The 18,995-nt window shown below is 63.1% G+C and overlaps 2 protein-coding genes across 3 annotated transcripts in view; one reads left to right on the top strand and one right to left on the bottom strand.

Moving 5' to 3' along the window:
• NR6A1 (nuclear receptor subfamily 6 group A member 1) overlaps nt 1–3,992 on the bottom strand; it is a gene marked incomplete at its 5' end in the record, with an annotated part of 98,975 nt that extends 94,983 nt beyond the window's left edge. For both annotated transcript variants that reach the window (XM_080401417.1, XM_080401418.1), the window contains one exon: nt 3,101–3,992. In XM_080401417.1, coding sequence (XP_080257543.1) covers nt 3,101–3,992 — 892 coding nt within the window. The remainder of the gene's footprint in view (nt 1–3,100) is intronic.
• On the top strand, nt 3,939–12,383 carry OLFML2A (olfactomedin like 2A). Its single transcript, XM_080401421.1, has 8 exons — nt 3,939–4,071; nt 8,525–8,788; nt 9,091–9,198; nt 9,313–9,498; nt 9,702–9,963; nt 10,079–10,312; nt 10,486–10,671; nt 10,903–12,383. The coding sequence occupies exons 1-8, from the start codon at nt 3,991–3,993 to the stop codon at nt 11,502–11,504; spliced, it is 1,923 nt and encodes a 640-aa protein (XP_080257547.1). The 5' UTR covers nt 3,939–3,990; the 3' UTR covers nt 11,505–12,383.
• Nucleotides 12,384–18,995: the final 6,612 nt, after the last annotated feature.

The raw sequence follows: 18,995 nt of genomic DNA, 5'->3' as shown, positions 1-18,995 counted from the left end.
AAAGCTAAACCTCGAAGGGTCCTCTTGTCCCTCAACTTCCCTTTCTCAATTAACTCTGCAAAGTGATAACCACTCTGGCTTAAAGGCTAAAAAAAAGGAAAGGATCAAAAGGCTAGTTTAATACAGCTGGAAGGAAAGAATGCATTTCAGCTCACCAGCAACCATCTGATGAAACCCTGGGCCAATTCTTTATGTAAATTACTTCATTAGAATTACCAGATTACACTGCTGAAGGCTTTATTTAAATAGCCAGTATATCAACAGGATAAACTGTGCTCTCATTCTTGGAGAATGCTAGTGTAAATGCATTTGTTCAAAGCTACCACCATGTAAGAGTTGAACAGTCATTCAACAAAACGCTTGCACATTCCCACCCCCCCAAAGAAAAATACCACCAATGACTTGCCAGAGACAGGACAGAAAGATGACTATTGCTTCCCAGCAATCAAGAAACAGTCTTCTAGATGGAAAAGTTCCCTCATTTTCTATAATACAGTATCTCCATACTGCTTTATAGCAAAGTGAGAAAAAAAATTCCTGTTGTAGTGTCACATCACACACTGCATCTGCTAAACATGCATTGCTAGCCCTGTTTTTAGTACCAAAAGGCATGCATAAACCCATTTTCCTGATTAATGATCTACAGAAGCCATCAATACCAAATTCCAACTTTATACCGAGAGGTATTTTCCCAGTCTTCCCATCAAATTCGGAAGAACTTAATTCCTCTAAGTTACAAGTCTTATTTCCCATCACAGACCCAAGCTCAGAATTCTACTACGTATTTTTATCTATTATTATTTACAAAAGCAAGAGCCATCCACATTCAACAAGCCAATACTGAGTCAAAATAACACTGTAGCTTCTTGTTTATTCAGAGACATTTGACTTTTAGCAGCATTGCCATTCGACAACTCAATTTGTTTTTCTTCTAAGTCTTCAAAGAAATGTTTATAGCAAGTAAACTAAGACCTAACTATATCAATGAAATAGTCTTTGTTAAGCAAAGGCTTATCTCATCAGAGGCAAAGCAATCAAGCATAAAGAACCACTAAAAATGTCAGTTGTGCGCCAGTAAAGTTTGAGAGCACTGTGGAAAAGGGAAGGGATGCAATCAGTGGGATTTTTCTTCGAAAACCTTACATTCTTTGCACTTTTACAGCTTTCCTCTTCTCCCTGGTTCATTCAGATTAGTAACCTACCTATCTGAAACTCTGATAATTAAGGGAGCACAAAATTCAAGCAGTTTCCTGATACTTAAATCTGTCTTTCAAGAGCGTGCTACACAGTGTCCAAAATTACCTTAATTCTAGGTAGCCTGCTTTATTGCTATTTTAGTTAAAACAAAATAATTAGAGCCATCTAAAAGCCATCATGTTTCGTTCAGAGTAAAAAAATGCCAACTGAAGCTATAGGGAAAACAGTCTTAAATGGGCCCTGTTGAGAAATAATTGGCAGTAGTGCAAGAAAAGTGGATACCGTAATGAAATTACTTTTAGAAAGAATTCATTTTACTCATTGCCATTGACTCACTTGATGACAAAATATGCTTCTCGCATCAAAGGGGATGTAGATGTACTTCAGATTGGTAAAGGAAAACCATCATCTTATAAAACAAGAATGTCAAATGCCCCCTCAAATCATGAGGCTGCAATTGCCTGTAACTGCCGAAATGAAAACATGCAACTGCACTTCAAAGTTATTCTAAGGCTTCTTTCAGTGAAGATGCCAATAAACTTATGGCAGTTTACTGTGGCTTAACACAGAAGCCATGTGCAGAGCTTAAGTTCATTAGTGATTTTAACACAGCCACCAAGGTTATAATTCTATATATACCTCTCTATATAATCTCCTGTGTATATAGATACAACATCGTACCATTTTAACCACTTTTGTAAAGAGTGATGACACTGTAGCTCAAGGTATCAAAAGTGCTATGAATCTTCCTTAAAAAGAGGAAAGGTTAAGAGTCTTCATTTGCCATTACCATTTGAAGATATTTTATAAACCAACAAAATACCAAGGCAACCTTTTCTGCTCCTCCCCCGGTGGCCGAAGCTTTAGAAAGACTGAAGGTCAAGCAATGTCTCAACACTGTGCCAGTATTTCACATTTTTGAAGGCAAAGCAGTAAAAGGCTGTTACATCACCCACTGAAAAGGCAAACCGCAGCCGCAGATACAACGTCTGTCCCACGAACAGCTACTCGAAACACGCAAAGAACTCTTAAAACTGACCTGAGGAAGCACATTCCCCTCGTTTATCTTAGGGGGGAAATAGCAAACTCAAAGTATAGCTACCGCTGCGTTACGCACCACAGGAACAGGCGCTTCCCAAATTAAGGTAGAAAGTTCTGCAAGTATCCGGGTTGGGAAGGAGCATCCACCCGACGGGCAGCACGCTGAAGGGAGGCGGCAGCGCCGGCCGCGGCCTCGCACAAAGGGCCCCGGTTCGGAGCCACCGCGGCCCCGCCGGGCCCCGGGCCCGCCAGCACCGCGCGGCAGGGGAGGCCGGTGCCTCCAAGTGCCGCCGCCGCGGCCTGAGCAGCGGCGTCTTTTGTCTGCGCGAACCCTTTGTAGGGGAGAAGGAAAAAACCAGACGGGACCGGGTACTTCGGCGGGGCGAGCTGCACGGCGCGCCACCGGGGACAGCCCCCGCAGCGCCGGGCCGTGTCCCACGGCGCCCGCCGAGGGCGAGAGCCGGACACAGGCCGAGGGGCCGGGGGGTGCACACCGGGCCGAGTTCCACGGGGCACGGGCCCCCGGCCCGGTGCCACTGGCCGCGTAGCGCGGTTCGGTACGAACGCAGCCCCCCTGCTCCGCGGGTGGACGGGGGTGTGGGGTGGTGCTAGAGCGGGGCGCAGCCCCCGGAGCCCGGCGGCCGCTGCAGCCCAGGGACCCCCGCCCGCGCCGCCCCCGTCCCGCCGGCGCTGACAGCGCGGCCCTTTGTTGTGCCCCGCGGCCGCGCAAAGTTGCGCCCGCTGGGGGCAGCCCCAAGGTGGCAGGCGGAACCCCCCGGTACCGAGGCCCAGCCACCGCTGCCGCCCCCCCACCACGGCCCCCGCCCTCCCCCGGCCCCGCGAGCCCCCGCGCTCCACTCACCGCTGTGGGGCGGCCCCTTGGCGGCGGCAAGGGGCTCCGGGAGCTCTGCCGGCGGCTCCAGCTCCATGGCGGCGCCGGGGCCGCGGCGGGCCGGGGCGCGGCGGGTCTCAGGAGCCCCGGCGGCCGCGCTGCCCCATGGCCGCTCCGGGCGCTGCTGACAGCCAGAGCCGCCGCTGCGGACGCCGCGCTCGGGCCGGGCCGGGCCGGGCCGCCCCGCCCTCCCGCGGGGCACGACGGGAAGCGTAGTTCGCCCGCGCCGCCCGGATGTACCCGCGGGGCAGCCACGCCTCCGCCGGGCCACGCCCTCCCCGCGCTGCGGGCTGCTCCCTGCCGCTCCCCGCGGGCACCGCCCCGGTGGGCTCCGCGCCCCGGCCCGTCCCGGCAGCGGCGGCTGCCCCCAGCTCCCCTCCGCCTCGCTGCGGCCGGCGCACCGGGAGCGGCGGGGCGCTAGGGGGCACCTGCCGGCCGAGCCCCGGAGCTCTGCCTGCGGGACGGGGCGGCCCCAGCGCGGGACGCGCACCGGGCAGCCCGGGACGGGGGAACAGGGAGGCACCGGGGGGCGCCCGGACAGGCCCGCCCGGGGCACCCCCCTTGGCAGAGGAGGGGGAGTGGGCAGCCCGGGAAGAGAGCGGGTAGCGCCGTCGGGCCAGTGGCTAGCCCCGGTACAGGGAGAGCCCGGACGGCCCCGGGGCGGGCACGGGCCAGCTCCGCCCGGGCGGGACCGCACCGCCCCCCGTCGCCGCGGCGCCGCTCCTGGGGCCGGTGCAGCCGCCGGGGCGGGGCGGGGCGGGCCAGGCGAGCGGGCGGGCGGGCGGCTCCTCCCCGCCGCCGGGCCGGGCCGGGCCGGGCGGAGCGGGCGCTCGGTGCGGGCGCTCGGCGCCGCTCTCGCCATGCGGGCGCTGCTGCTCCCGGCGCTGTTGCTCCCGGCGCTGCTGCTTCCGCCGCCGGCCGCGGCGCGTGGGGCCGCCACGGTAAGCACCGGCCGGACCGGCACCGACACCGGGGAGTGGGGCTGGGGTCAGGGCCGGCGCTGCGCCAACCCGCGGGTGCCCGGGACCGGGCGGGGGCAGCCCCCCCAACTCCCCCACGGAGCTGGGGCCGTCGGGGCGGGCGGAGCCGGGGCGGGGGCCCCGGTGGCGGCAGCGGTCGCTGCCGTGCCCAGGCGGGCTCCGGGGGAGTCCCACGGCGGAGCGGGCGGGAGCGATCCCCGCCGCCTCCAGCTGGGGCCGGCACCGCAATCTGCGCCGGGGACCGTGTCCCCGCGGGCCGGGCCCCCGCTCTGAGCGGCACGGACGGTGTTTCCCTGCGGGAGCAGCTTTTGGGGCAGCGAAGCTCCGGCGAGCCCCCCACGGGCAGCAGCCGGGCCGCCCCGGACACCGGGGAGCGGGCACAGACCCTCGCGCCGGGCCCGGGCCGGAGCGTGGGATGCTCTCAGGGAAGGGCTGGGGCGCCCCGCGCCGCGGGGGGGTCCGACCGCGAGCGGGCTGGGTGGGTTGGAAGGTGCCCAAAGCCCAGCGCTGCCGTGATGAGCTCTGCAATTAGCGCCTCCGTGCCAGAAAAGCGCGGCCCGGACAAGACTCCCCCGCGGAGATGAGAGGAACGTGGGAGCGGGAGGCAGCAGCGCGTGGGAGCCGGCCTCTCCCGTGGGACCGAGGCCTTCGCTCTCAGCCCTCCCCACCGCCGCTCTCCCGTGGGGCCGGTGCCCGGGCAAGGCTGGAGCCGGGACATGGGGACCCAGCCCAGGGCGAGAGTGGTGGGAGCAGCCCCCAGGGAGCAAGGGTGCAGATGCCAGGATCACCAAAGCGTTAAAAAGCCAAAATTTTCCAAGTCATTTGGTGGAGTAAGATGAAAACGCAGCTGTTGTTGGCAACGGTTGGCTTGGGAGTGATGTCTGGGGGAGCCCTGCGCTGGAGATCCTGCAGGATTTCGGGGGTGATGCTGTCTGAAGGGCTCTGGGATCCACAGCCCACAGACCCGCGTGGTGCCGTCACCACCTCCATCCCTCCCTCTGCACCAGGGCTGTGCTTGAGGGTGAGTTTTTCAGTTCTTGCCGTTGGGGCGAGGTCCTGTCAGTGGGCATTCATGTGCCACCCAAGCGCTTCGCCTGGTCGTGTCCCCGTGACTAACATGGGACGCCTGAGCTGTGCCAGCGCCCGGGGCCTGCCCACCATCAGCCCCAGCCCCGCTCTGCCAGCACTACTCTGCCATGGCTCCCCGTGCTGCAGAACGTGTTTAACGTGTTGTGCCAAGCCAGGGAGGAGAAGGAAGAGGAGGGTGACATGGTTTCCCTCCTGTGACGGGGACATGCCTTCCAGCAGCTGTGTGAGAGGCACGCCATGCAGCAGCATGCTTATCAACGCAGCGTGTTTTCCTCCAAGACAAGTCCTCTGGCAGCAATCAAAGAACAGCCTAAAAGCTGGCCAAGGTTCATTGTCAAAGGTCCCGCTTTCTCCAAATAATGGCACAAACTCAGTGCTCACATGGACGCTCTTGCAAGAGGTCCCAGAAACCAGGCAGCGCTGGGAAAATTACCCGGCTTGTAAAACTGGGAGTGAGGAAACCCTTGACAAAGTGCAGGGATGCTCTCCCACACCAGCCATGGGTGCACGGCCCTGCCACAGAGCTGGCACCCGGCTCCAGAGCAGGGGCAGCACCCACCTGCCTGCACCCTGGGCTGGGGTCTTCAGCCAGCGAGAAGCTTCAGGGAAAGACCCACCTGGAGCCCCCAGAGCACTGCAGCGGCCCCCAGGACGGTTTCTTAGGGAGCTGTCACATTCCCACTCCGAGTGGCCAGTGCAGTGTGCCAGCCTTCGGCAGGGGCTGCCTCGTGCCCCCACGTCCCGACCCACCCGCACGCTGCCAGGCAGCGGGTCCGCATGTGCCAGGGTGTGCGGGCTGCCCCTGCCCGGGGGGTGCAGCCAGGCACAGGCTGATGGAGGGCACCCAGCCAGTGCACCAAAGTGGGGTGACCCTCGGCAGAATGGACCTTGGGGGGACTTTTTTTTTTAAGACTTCCTTGTTTATAGTCCTTTCCATATAAATAGAACATACGGTTCCTGTTTAAGGAAGCCGTTTAAAAGGCAGAATGAGGTTTAATGTTACTACCCTGCATGGAGGTGGGCAGCTGCCCCGGCTGTGGTACAGCAGGGCACATGCAGTGAGCGCCTGGGCAGGGGCAGCCAGACTCCCCCCCGGCCCCCTGCACCCACTACACCTTGACCCAAGGTGAGTGGATTTGTCTGTCACTGCATGGCCATGAAACAAAAGTGGCTGCCGGGCTCCAGGGTCGCTGCCTGCCTGTTTGGCCCGCTGCCCACCCCCCTGGCCCGCTGCCCACCCCCCTGGCCCATTGCCTGCCTGCCCGCTGCCTGGGCCAGGGGCCGTTCGCTGGGACGCAGGAGGGAAGCGGTGGGAAGCAGGAGGTCTCTGGGGAAAGGGGTTGCCCCCTGATGCAGCCAGGTGGGTTCCGTTTGCGGCCCCCCATGCATGGCGCAGAGTAAGCAGCCGCTGGCAGCACTGCCTGCGCAGCTCCAGGCCACTTGCACCCACCTCGGCGGGACACGCGGGGCCCCACGCCAGCCGTGCCTCCCGCAGCCGCGCTGCCAAGGGTGGTGGGAGGGAACACGCGGCCAATGGCCGCTGCTCCCACGGGATCCCGGGGGAATGAGCTTCCAGCACAGGCAGCTGCAGCCCTTCCTGAAGGCGCTGAGGGCAGGCAGGATCGCAGCCTGCGCCAGGGCAGTGGGTGGTGCTGCACGGGGGCAGCTTCTCCGGTGGTCAGTGCCTGGGGCGTTGGTGGGATCAGGGGACCCAGGCTGGGAGCTCAAGTGGGGCTCCCATGGGGTGCACCAGAACCTCATGCAGAGCTCCCACAGGATGCTTGTGTGCACCAGGACCTCGTGCAGAGCTCCCACAGGGATGCCTGTGCACCCTGGGACCTTGTGCAGCGCCGTGTGCATAGAGAGACAGAACTCGTGGCAGGGACAGCAGCCCAGCCTGGGGGCCCGGGAGCTGCCCCGGTGTGTGCTGAGGGGCCAGCAGCTCCTGGCCGGACTGTGAATCGGCCTGCCTGTTTGCACAAGTGCTGGCATTGCCATGGGCAGGTCAGGGGGCCCAGGGAGATGTGAGAGCCTGGAGAGGACGTGTTTGGGGAGGGGGTCCTGCTCCCAGCGCTGCTGCTCCCTGCCGAGACAGAGCTTGATTAGATCCTGTTCAATTTACAGCCCTCTCAGCCGCCTGGGGTTTTCCTCCCAGCCAGCAGGATCTTGGTTTTCCTTTGAAGGAGAAAGGGTTTTTTGAAATGCAAAATGCAGGAGGTCTTGCTGCTGCTTGAGGAAGGGAAGCCCCTGGCCCTGGCTGGAGGGCTGTGGGGAGCTGGGGGTCCCTGCCCCGCGGGCAATGCCCAGGAGAGCTGCTGCCTGAGTGCCACCAGCACGTCAGCCCGGTTGGGCACTGGAAGGATGGTGCCTGCGTGGCCGTGGGTGCTGCCCGCAGCAGGACGTGGGCCCGTGGGCCTCTGCCCTTTCCCAGGCCGCGCGGTGCTCTGCGGGAGGATGGGAGAGCCGGGGCTGAGCTCAGTTCCCAGCTCTGCCACCGCTCTGTTTCCCAGGGTGAGTCAGAGTCCCTGCAGGAAGAGCCCTCACCCTCCAGGGTCACCACACTTGCTGTCCTGTCTGCCACCCTCCTGTGTGCTCGGGGCAGGCACATCCCTGCAGCCAGGGCACCCGGCAGCCTGGCCATGCTCCCTGCCAGCCCAGATGTCCCCCACGGGTGCACAGCCGGTAGAAGGGGGCGAGAGGGGTGGAGGTCCCCATCCCGCCGGGCAGGCTGAGCTGCAGCCTTGTTCCCAAGCACAACGCAAAGATGGAGGGAGAATGGTTTCTTATCTGCAGAAAGCAGCCAAAAAGCACCCTGGGCCCCGTAGCGTGAGTCCGGGCCGTGTGTGGAAACAAGGGAGTCCTTGAATGTGTGCCTCAGGCCATTGCCGGAGTCTGGAGCGGCCGAGCTTGCCCCGAGGTGGCTGGATGTCACCACGAACAAGGGACCCTGTGTGGGCTTGGGGCTGTGGGCGTGGGGGAACAGAGGCGCTTCTGGGTCTCCTCGCCACCGTCCCTGCTCACTCGGCTCTTGCTGGAGGCTGGGAAACAGCAACAGAAATAGGACCAAAGTACCTCGGGGTACAAAGCGCTTTGGTGGCTGTGGGGGCGAGCAGCTGCCTGGGTTTTGTCACTGTCACCCAGGTGCAGGGTGCTCTGGGCCAGACGATGCCCCACGGTCTTCAGGACGTGGCCAGGAGCCCCAGAGGCGGTGGGAGACCTTTGGGCACGCAGCAGAGAAGGAGCCAGCCGTGCTGGCTTGCTGGGGTCACAGGGCCCCATGGGGTGGCCGGGTGGGACACCAAGCTTACTGGCTGCCCCACCGCAGGCGCTGGGTGAGGCGGACCAGGTCCGGATGACCTCAGAAGGCTCCGACTGCCGCTGCAAGTGCATCCTGCGGCCGCTGAGCAAGGACGCCTGCAGCCGCGTCAGGAACGGCAGCTTGCGGGTGGAGGACTTCTACACAGTGGAGACAGTAAGCTCGGGGGCTGACTGCAAGTGCTCCTGCACTGCACCCCCCTCCTCGCTCAACCCCTGTGAGAATGAGTGGAAGATGGAGAAGCTGAAGAAGCAGGCACCCGAGCTTTTCAAGGTATCTGCAGATGTGATGGGACTGTGGGCTGGGGGCCAGAGACCCCTTCCCTGCATGCAGGAGCCCATACTCCCTGTCCCTGCCCCGGCAGGCCCACAGGGTGATGGAGCAGTGTGGTTGCTGCGCTCTGGCTGTGAGCAGGGACGAGGACATGGGCAATCAGCAGCGGCTGCACAGCCCTGCCCCAGCCCCAGCCTTGTGCCCCAGCCCCATGCCCCACGCTGCATGCCCTGTGCCCAAGCCCCCCGTGCCCCAGCCCTGTGCCCTAGCCCTCCGTGCCCCAGCCCTGCTCTCCTGTGCAGCTGCAGTCCATGGTGGACCTGCTGGAGGGAACACTCTACAGCATGGACCTGATGAAGGTGCACTCCTACATCAGCAAGGTGGTGGCCCAGATGAACACGCTGGAGGAGGTGAGTGAGCTGCAGCAGGCACCATCCCCACAGTGTGCCCCATCTGGCTGCTTGGGACCATCTGGGGGAGCTGTGGGCTCCCTGAGTGGGGCTCCAACCTCTCCTCTCCTCCAGACCATCAAGACCAACCTGAGCAGAGAGAACGACTTCATGAAGGAGAGTGTCCTGCACCTCACCAACCAGATGAGACGCTATGAGAACTACTCCGACATCATGATGAGCATCAAAAAGGAGATCTCCAAACTGGGCTACCAGCTGCTGCAGAAGGATGCTGCTGCCGTCCCTGAGACCAAGGCACAGGTACCCCCCACGACCCCAGCCCCTCGCAGCCCCAGCTGGTGTCACTGGGCTGCTGTCATGGGGCAGAGCCATGCTCCCCCACGGCTGTGGCGGGGGCTGGCAGCTCCCAGGAGTGCATCGGGGTGCACCAGCCAGCAGCCGAGGGCTGGTGCCTGCACCCACTGCCTGGCGTGGTGGGGGTCTGACGGGGCTGTGCCCCCCAGAACACAGCGGGCGGCCGAGAGAAGGAGGCGGGACGGTACCCCAGCACCCGCAAGGCACTGGGGGACAAGGCAGCCCCCCGAGCACCCAAGGAGAAGCAGCTGAAGCCCGAGAAGCCCAAAAAGGATAACGCAAAGGCCAGGGGGGGGTCACAGCCCACGCCCAAGCCCAAGCCACCTGTGCATCAGCAAACTGTGGTCCGAGGCATCACTTACTACAAGGCTGGGCAGGCGGGAACAGTGGAGGGACCAGCTGGCAGCCGCGGTGAGTCCCCAGGGTGGGGCAGGGGTGTGGGGGGCTGGGGGCATCCTCCCACCGAGGCGGAGGGCCAGGGGCTGCCCTCACAAATGCACTGACCCCCTGGCTCGTCCCCCTGCAGAGAGCCCCGGGAGGGGGGCAGCTGCACTGGAGCGGCAGGAGGAGAGGGGCCCCCCACCCCCCCCAGCTGAGGGCACCCCAGCCCAAGCCGTCATGCGGGCAGAGACCACTGTGCCCAGCACCACAGCTGTGCCCAGCACCGCCCTGGCCGCCCGCAGCACTGCCCGCGTCATCCCCGCCACCATCCTCGGGCAGGGGGCTGACAGCACCGGGGGCCCTGAAACACCAAACAGAGGTGGGTGAGGGGGGGGCTGGGAGGGGGCACCTGTGGCCAGGCTGGGTCAGCAGTAGCCCTGCTGTGTGGAAGGGCTTCCCACCCTGGAGGAGGCAGACTGCCTGGGGCAGGGGTAAGACTTCCTCCTCCTCCTCCTCCTCCTCCTCCTTCTCCTCCTCCTCCTCGGTACCCAGTGAAGGAGGTGGAGTGTGAAGGCACCATCGAGTCCGTGGAGCCCCCCATGGAGCACCACAGCTACGGGCGCAACGAGGGAGCCTGGATGAAGGACCCGGCAGCCAAGGACGACCGCATCTATGTCACCAACTACTACTACGGCAACAGCCTGGTGGAGTTCAGGAGCCTCGACAACTTCAAGCAGGGTGAGGGCTGGTGGCTGAGCGGGCACAGGGGCCCCAGCTCCTCCTGGGGGAGCGCCCAGTGCCGTGCAGCACCGGCTGTGCTGGGCCCTGGGGTGGTGGGCAGCTGATGGGGAGCACCCATGGGGCAGTGAGGGGGAAATGAGTCCCCTGCCGCTTACAGCACGCTTGGGCTACCGTGTGTGGAACCCCAGTGCTGCGAGGTGTCCCAACACACCTCCCACCCGCTCGCAGGCCGCTGGAGCAACCTCTACAAGCTGCCTTACAACTGGATCGGCACTGGGCACGTGGTGTACCGGGGGGCCTTTTACTACAACCGCGCCTTCACCAAGAACATCATCAAATACGACCTGAAGGAGCGGTATGTGGCGGGTTGGGCGCTGCTCCATGACGTGGTGTACGAGGACACGACACCCTGGAAATGGAGGGGCCACTCGGACATTGACTTCGCCGTGGATGAGAGCGGGCTCTGGGTCATCTACCCCTCCGTGGACTACGACTACTCGCAGCAGGAGGTGATCGTCCTGAGCCGACTCGACCCCGGGGACCTCTCGGTGCGCAGGGAGACCACCTGGAAGACAGGGCTAAAGCGCAATGCCTATGGGAACTGCTTCATCATCTGCGGCATCCTCTACGCTGTGGACACCTACAGCCAGAAGGAAGGGCAGATCTCCTACGCCTTTGACACGCACACGGACACGGAGGCAGAGCTCCGGCTGCCCTTCCTCAACCAGTATGCCTTCACCACACAGGTTGACTACAACCCCAAGGAGAAGGTGCTCTACGCCTGGGACAACGGCCATCAGATGACGTACGGGCTGCACTTCGTGGTCTGAGCACCCGGCCAGGTCCCAGCCGCATCCCTGCGCCCACCTTCCACCATGCCCAGCCGGGGCACCCCGATGCAGCTGGGCCAGGGCTGCGGCAAGAGCCTGGCTCCCACCCCAGAACCCTCCCCGTCTGCTGTGCCCCAGTCAGCTGCACCGTGCCTGTGGCATTGCAGGGCAGGGGATGCGGTAAGCGCAGCTCCCAGCCGACACCCCCACGACAACGTGGCCCCAGGGCCCATGGGGCTGCCCCACAGCCAGCAGCTCGTCCAGCGTTGCCTTCCTGGGGACACCGGAGAGGATCTCAGCCCTGTGTCCCTGCAGCACCGGGAGGCAGCCGAGTCTGCACCACCGGTGGTATGGCAGCACCCGCCCCATGCCACCGCACTGAGCACCCGCCTGTGCTGCACCCCACCTGAGCACCGCTCTGCACACCGCACTGACCACACACTCACCGTCACCGTAAAGGTGTGAGTGCCTTACCAGCCTGGTGCCGGCTGCAGGGCTCCGTGCCCTCGCCTGCGCCAAGTGCCGCGGGGCGGGCAGGGCCCCCTCGCTGCCGGGGCAGGAGGAACAGCTGCTGATTGCTATTTTAGGAGACGTGATTAAGATGCCTTTGCTTTTGCCGCTCATTAGCTTATTATTTAAATGCATTCACCAGAGCCGTGCAAAGTCCCCTCTCCTGGCAGGGGGTGCAGAGCAGCATGGCCGCAGTGCCGGGGTGCCCAGCCGGCACCCAGCACCGGTGGGGAGGAGGCACATGCGGCGAGGAAGCCCGGGGCCATCCTGCTCTCCGCCTAAGGCAGGGCAAGGGGCCAGCAGCGCTTGGCTTGGGTTTGGTCATTTTAGACATGAACAGTATTAAAAAAATAACAGATGTGAAACTGGGTTGCGTGCACTGTCATTTCTCCCGAAGCCGGGCAGGGTGGGCACTCGCCGTCCCTGTCCCACAGCCAGGCATGCCCGGGGGTTGCTGGCACATGTGGCTGCTGTTCATTGCACATCTGGTGTGGCTCTGGGCAGCGCTCCCCACACCGAGCCTGGGGCAGCACCCCACATCCCCCACCCTGAGCCTGGGGATGGCATCCCACATCCCCTGCAGCACCCGCATCGAGCCTGGGGACGGCACCCCACATCCTCCCCATCCTCCACTCTGAGCCTGGGGCAGCACCCAACATCCCGCGCAGCACCTGGCACAGCACCCGGCTGTGCCACAGCCCCGGCTGGGCAGCACAGAGGCAGGTGAGTCCCCAGCACAGACGGGGGGGGGGGGGGGGGGGGGTATGGGGGGTTTGGCATTCCCTGTGAGAGCTGCGGCAGCCGGGGCTGGGCGCTGCTGCCAGGGCAAGTAGGGAAGGGAGAGGGGAGCAGCTGAGCGTGGGCACGGGGCAGCAGCTGCCCTGACTCTGCTGCAAAATTTGGCAAGCATGGGGCTGCTGGGGGCCCCCGGGTGGGAGCAGCCCCCCCGCCCAGCTCCCGCCTGTGTGTGCTAGAGCGGCTGCCACTCAGCACCACGAGGCCCTGCGCACCGGCCTCATGTCCCACTGGGCTCCTCGTGCCACAGAGCCATCACCGGGCAGCTGAGCCCGCTGTCCCAGGATGCCGGCACAGCTGAAATGTTTTCTACCATGAAGAGCCAAAGCCAGCGCTGGGCCTGGGGCAGCTCAGCACCCCCCGGCCCTATGCTGCACCCAGACCTGGGTCCTGCTCTGGTTCACACAAGCCCTGCCTACCCCTGCCCCTGCCACCCCCCGCGCCCAGCACATCCCTCGCTTGGCTGCAAGTCCTCACCACGAGAAAGGAGCTGGCTGACTTTTTCCCCCCGAGCTGGGTCCCTGCCAGGCTTTTATCTAGCGATCCCCAGCAAATCCCTGTCCAAACAATATGGATTTCTGACATTTTTTTGCGGTAAAGTAAACTCCCAGCGCATCTCTAATTCCAGGGCTTTGTTGTTCTTCGGCGGGGGCTGCGTGGCTCTTAGCCATCTCGCTGTGCCGGGCTGGGCTGTGGGACGCCCCTCCGCTCCCCTCGGGATGAAAACACCGGGAAGGGAGTAATTAAACCCGCGTGGCTGGAGGGCAGCGTCACCTAATTGCAGCCATGGGGCCTCCTGCAAAGACGCCCCTCTGAGAGCATGCTCCTTGCTGCCGCTAACACCGTGATAACGAGAAGCTCTAATTATGCCCACATGACAGGCATTGCATGAAATACTTTCTCCCCCCCGACAGCTGCCTGGCCTTGGCCCCGAAGCCTGCAGTTTGGCCAGGCTCCGCAGCCCCTCGCACCACAGCCTTGGGGGTACCTGGGGAGGGAGCAACACAGGACGATGGGGGCAATGTGCGATGATGCAGGACAATGTGGGGTGATGTGGGGCAACGCAGGGTGATGTGGGGTGCTGCAGAGTGGCGAGCTGGCAGCAGTGTGCAGCCTCACGAGAGTTTCTTGGCAGCGCAAGGCCATTCAGCAGCAGCAGCACAGGCTGTAAAGGCACCAGCACCGTACAAGCCACGGCACCGGCACTGTGCGAGCAGCCCCCAGCGTGTGGGGCTCTGCCCGAAGCCTCCTCTGGCTCCCCACTGACAAAACACCAGCAGCGAACAAAAACAAAGTGGCTTTTGTTTCCCAGTGGGGTTATTGTGTTGGGTCCTTGGGCTTCCCGGACCCCCCACTGCTCCGTGCCTTTCTCTCAATTCAAAGTCACCCTGATCCCCTTTCTCTGCTATTATGAGTCAGGGAATCACACCCGGGGTCGGGTCCATGGAAAAGCCTGTGAGCGCCTGCTCCAGCTCTCCCTGCCTGGCCCCGACCAGCCCATGCCCAACCAGTCCATGCCCGTGGCCCTCAGCCTCAGCATCCCTTCGCTAGCTGGTCCTTGTGCAGGTCCCAACCCTGCTCCCCGGCTGTGGTCCTGGTCCATGGTCCCTGATGCCTGGTCCTGCTCTCTGGTCTCTGGTCCCGGTCCCAGGCAGGATGAGGGAGGCTGAAGATGGGGGTCTCCAATCAGGACATGATGAGGACCTGTGGATGGGGGTAGGATGGGTTCCCGCCGTGCTGGGCGCTGCTGACTTCCAGACATTCCTCCTGTGCGTGGCCGGCACCACCTCAGCTCATAACGTGATTAAAAGATTAAAATCTCTCAGTTCAGCAGCAAGCAGCAAATGAAGCTTGAGACAGGGATGCTGAGGGGCTGCTGTGCCCGAGGGCCCTGTGACGGCAATGCAGTGCCCGGGGAAGAGCAGCCGAGGCCATGCAGGCAGGTGCTGCTGGCACCACAGCCCTCCCTCCAAACCCCCTCCTGCAGCACGGTGGCCCCGGGGGAAGCCGGGCACTGAAGCCTCCATCCCCCCTACCTCCTCGGTTACTGGCTGGGGCTGGTTGGGTTGTGGTGGTTTTGCCTCAGCCCTGGCCCCACTGACCAGGCTGGCTGTCCCACTCGTCCTGCCGCTGAGCCGGCCCCACCAGCACCGTGGCATGGTGCCAGCACAGCACAGAGCCAGCTTGGTGCCACTGGTGAGCCCGGGGGGGTGGCCAGCCTGCAGGCAGGCAGGATGCATGGAGGGTAGGACATGGCACCAGCCCTGCTCCAGGTGACATTCCGTCTGGAGCCTGTCCTTGGCAGCAAGCTGTTGGCACCTGCCAAAGATGCACCAAAACCATTGGTCCTCATCCCATGCTGGGTGCCGGGAGCCTCAGCTGGTGCAGCTGAACCACCCTGACTGCAGTTTGCTGCCACAGGAGGGCCCTGCCCACCCCAGCCCCAGGACATGAGACAATCCAACAGCTCGCCCATGGCCACGCAGCCCTTCCCTGGCTACAGAGAGCTGAGAGCCGCCTGCCTGGGGGCTGCAGGGCCAGGAGCAGCTGTGCTCGGAGAATCTGGCAGGGTAATTGGGCCCTTCCCTCCATTCTTATCTCCGTCCGGGGCCACTGACCCAGGAAACGAGGCGATGTGTGTCCAGCAGCAGGTGGAAGCAAGTCCTGGGGCTGTGCCCACATCACGAACATGCTTCAAAGCTGGAGCCGGCAGCACTGAGCGTCACAGGGATCTATTTTTATTGCCCTCCCTGACCCTTCCTGCCACATGGTCCCTGCTGCCCTGGCAGCGCATCAACATGGGGAGGGGAGGCATTTGCTGCTGTGCCTCTCCCTCCCACTCCCCAGGGACATGCCTTGGCTCCCCGGCACAGTGGCAGTGTGGCAGGATGGTGCTGGCATCACTCTGCCAGGACATCCCTGCTCTCTGCATCCCCAAGCCATGGCTTGCAGGGCAGTGCAGGATGGATACGTCCCTGCTGAGACCCACCGGCTCATTGCACCCAGGGCCAGCAGGGAGCTGGGGAGGACACGGTGGGTGAGGTTTCCCCTGGGAAGTGTGGGGGTGCCCAGCACCAAACCTGCTCGAGTGCTTCCCCTTGGCCAGGCTGCGCTCATAGCAGGGAGCTGTTTCTCTTGTAACCGTGACGAAGCTGTGTCTGGAAGTGCAGCGGGGGCTCAGGATGCGAGCACTGACCAACCCAAACAACGCTGGTCAGGCGAGCAGCAGGCGCTGCCGGCTCTGCATGCACCTTTGCAACACCCCAGGGCTGCGAGGGGCTGCCAGAAATGGTGCAGTGGGGAAACCAAGGCATGAACCCACCTGCAAGACCAGGGAGCCTCTGCACCCTTTCCTCCCCATGTCCCCTTCTCTGGGCTGGGGCAGGCACAGTGGGCACGGCCCAGCATGGACACACGGCTCCCAGCACAGACCTGCTGCTCCCACCATGGAGCTGCTGCAGGGGAGGAGGAAGGTGGCGGGGGCAGAGCACTGGGTGCAGGGGCAGCACCCACCTGCCTCCACCTCCCCCCCTGCTCTGGGCCATAAAGGGCACCCACCTGCTCTGCACCCAAGATAGAGCTGATTGTCCCCAGGGCCAGCAAAAGATTTACTGGGGCTGTGGCCGTGTCACTGCTGGGTGACAGGGAGCATGGCCTCATGCCTGGCAGCGCTGCCTTGCCCCGGCCCGGCCGGCCAAGGGCTGCCTCCTGGGGCTGGGGGCAACACGGCTCCGCTCCGCCTAGATCTGTCCCAGCACGGCCAGGCTGTGGGACGCAGGGCTCGGCAGGGAGCTGTGCCGGGGACGCGGTGCCCAGCCGTGTTGGCAGCCTCTCGGCAGAGCCCGGCAGTCCCCCAGCAGCGGGTCAGTGCCAGCACCACGGCCACCATGCTGTGCCCCCAGCCTGTCGGCCGCCCTTGCTGGCACCTGTCTGGTGGGACACTGCTGGGGCCGCGGGCAGTCTCTGGAGAGCCGCAGGGCACCGCGGGTGCGGGGGCTGCTGACCCTGAGCGGCAGCGGGAAAGGGCCAGGCAGCAGGAGGTGGCAGCGGCCGGAGGGAAGGGAGGGGAGCTGCGGGCCTTGGCAGCGCGGCCGCTGACTCACCATCGGTGGAAACAGAGATCTGCTCCCAGGCTTGCTGCCATCACCAGCCCCAAGCTACCCCAGCCCCCCCGGCACAGCACAGCAGCCCCTGGGGGTGGGGGGGCACCCTGCCAACACCCCTTCCCCAGCAGCACCCATGGCACAGCGCGGGGGGAAGGGGCTCTGCCTGGGGGCTGCTCTCATGGCCAGGTGCTGCTCACGCCCACACAGGGGGCTTCCTCCATCACCCCTGGGTGCACAGCCAGGCTGGCAGGGAGCCAGGAGCCCCAGCACATGGTGCCCCCCGCCCAGTCTCCTGGGAGCCCAAGGGCCACCTTTGTGTGGGAGCCCCTCACGCGGTGGGAGCCTGTCTGGACACCGCCTGTATTCATGGGAGTGGCAGGACTGGGGCAGCACGGGGACAAGTTCTCCCCAGCCTGGCCACCAAAACGGGCATTCAGGGCAGGGAGCGGGCAGCTGCCCCGGCAGACCTGGGCTGCTGGGACGTGGCGTTTCCCCGCTGGCCCAGGGCTCACAACGCGGCGCTCAGCAGCCAGATGTGCTGGGCACACTGCTCGCCCGCAGCCACGTGCGGCTGCTGCTCCCCAGCATGCTGAGAGGAGCGGGTGGCACAGAGTGGCCGAGGACACCTGCGCATGCCCAGGGTGGTCGCTCCCAAGCTCCCTGCTCACCCTGCCCTGCCCAGCGCCTTGCACGCCCCACCACGTGCTGCTCCCTGCATGCCCCGCTGCAGGCAGGGTCAGCACTAGCACCCAAGAGCAAAGCAGCCGTCCCCAGAGGAGGGAGGTGGCAGCAGTGCCAGGAGCGTTAGAAGAGCTGCAGTCCGTGTCCATTGCAGCAAACAGTGCCCGAGGCGCGCGGAACCTGGGCTTTCCCACCCAGACCTTGCACGACTCTCATCTGCCTCTGCCCTCTCTGCAGTTCTGCCCTGCCCGCGCTGCAGGATCAGGTCCTGGCAGCTCCCAGAGACACCATCCGCACTCGGCCACTGCCTGCTGTGCAGGGGAGAGACATCTGGTGCCGCTGAACGCTTTCCAGGGCGTGCAGCCAGCGCTGCCTTCGCAGTGGCATCAGCCCTGGGCTGTGCCTTGCAGCCAGCCAGCCGCTGCTCCTCCTTCCTCATCCCCACCCTGGAAATTATTTATTTGCTGAAGAACAGCTTTCCCCAGGAAGTCTACTCAGATGCCGAGGAACAGCTTCAGTTACAAGGAAAAATAAACAATTTGAGCCTTAGAGGCCCTGATGCTCTGCAAACACCAGTGCTAAACCCGGGGCCAGTGTCAGCAGCTGCACAGGGTCAGTGCAGGAGAGGGCTCCCAGCACCCCATCAGCACCGTGCTCAAGGGGGACGCAGTCCACGCTGCCCACAGCGGCAGGGGGTGATGCTGCATGGTCCCCCTGAAGGTAGCACAGCTCTGAGGCAGGGATTTAGTGCAGTGCCAGAAACCCATCTACCTCCTCAAGTAGCTGCTGCGGGTTGTGCACTAATGAAAGCTTGAGCTGCTCCCCCACCCCGTACCGACCCCGCTTCTGTGCATGGATGACTTCTGGCAGCCCCGGCTTCCCAGCCCAGCTTCTGGCAGGTCACCCGCTCCCAACAGTGGGGTGCTGTGCCACAGCCCCCTCCCCCGGGGCAGCAGCCCCACACTTTGCACAGCTGCCCCCTGCACGGGAGCCAGAGGCAAAGCGTGCCCTCAGCAAGCCCTGCACCCCAGCGCCACGCAGCCAGGCAGGCAAGGTGACACCGAGCTGAGCACGCTCCATTCACATAGGTGTGTAGAACAGCTCTGGAAGTACAGCAGATTGTAACTGAAACCCCCATTAGATACTTGAGAAGTTGTACAAACCCATTTGCCTTCAAAGGTGGCCTTGATGTGAGCAGGCAGCTGCACCAGAGACCTCCAGAGGAGCAGTCCCACCTCAATCACCGTACAAGTGCAGACACGCAAGTAACACCAACGCCCCGCAGCTCGTGACTTCAGGATGTTCAGAGGTACCAGCTCCAAGCTGCTACTCGTTTTGTCCCCACAGTTCAGGCACATGTTGTGTTCTCTGGGCATGATGCCGCTATTTAAAGCCACAA

This window comes from Falco punctatus (genome assembly GCF_963210335.1).
Source record: "Falco punctatus genome assembly, chromosome: 9".
Lineage (NCBI taxonomy): Eukaryota > Metazoa > Chordata > Aves > Falconiformes > Falconidae > Falco > Falco punctatus.
Note: the sequence above shows the minus strand (reverse complement) of the source record. Positions and strands in the feature narration are given on the sequence as shown.

What these genes read in the sequence shown, in the direction of transcription:
- OLFML2A (XM_080401421.1), top strand. Translation starts at nt 3,991, where the DNA reads ATGCGGGCGCTGCTGCTCCCGGCGCTGTTGCTCCCGGCGCTGCTGCTT. An exon ending in CGGCGCGTGGGGCCGCCACG is followed by an intron (nt 4,072 to 8,524) that starts GTAAGCACCGGC and finishes GCCCCACCGCAG; the next exon opens with GCGCTGGGTGAGGCGGACCA. An exon ending in CCCTGAAACACCAAACAGAG is followed by an intron (nt 10,313 to 10,485) that starts GTGGGTGAGGGG and finishes CTCGGTACCCAG; the next exon opens with TGAAGGAGGTGGAGTGTGAA.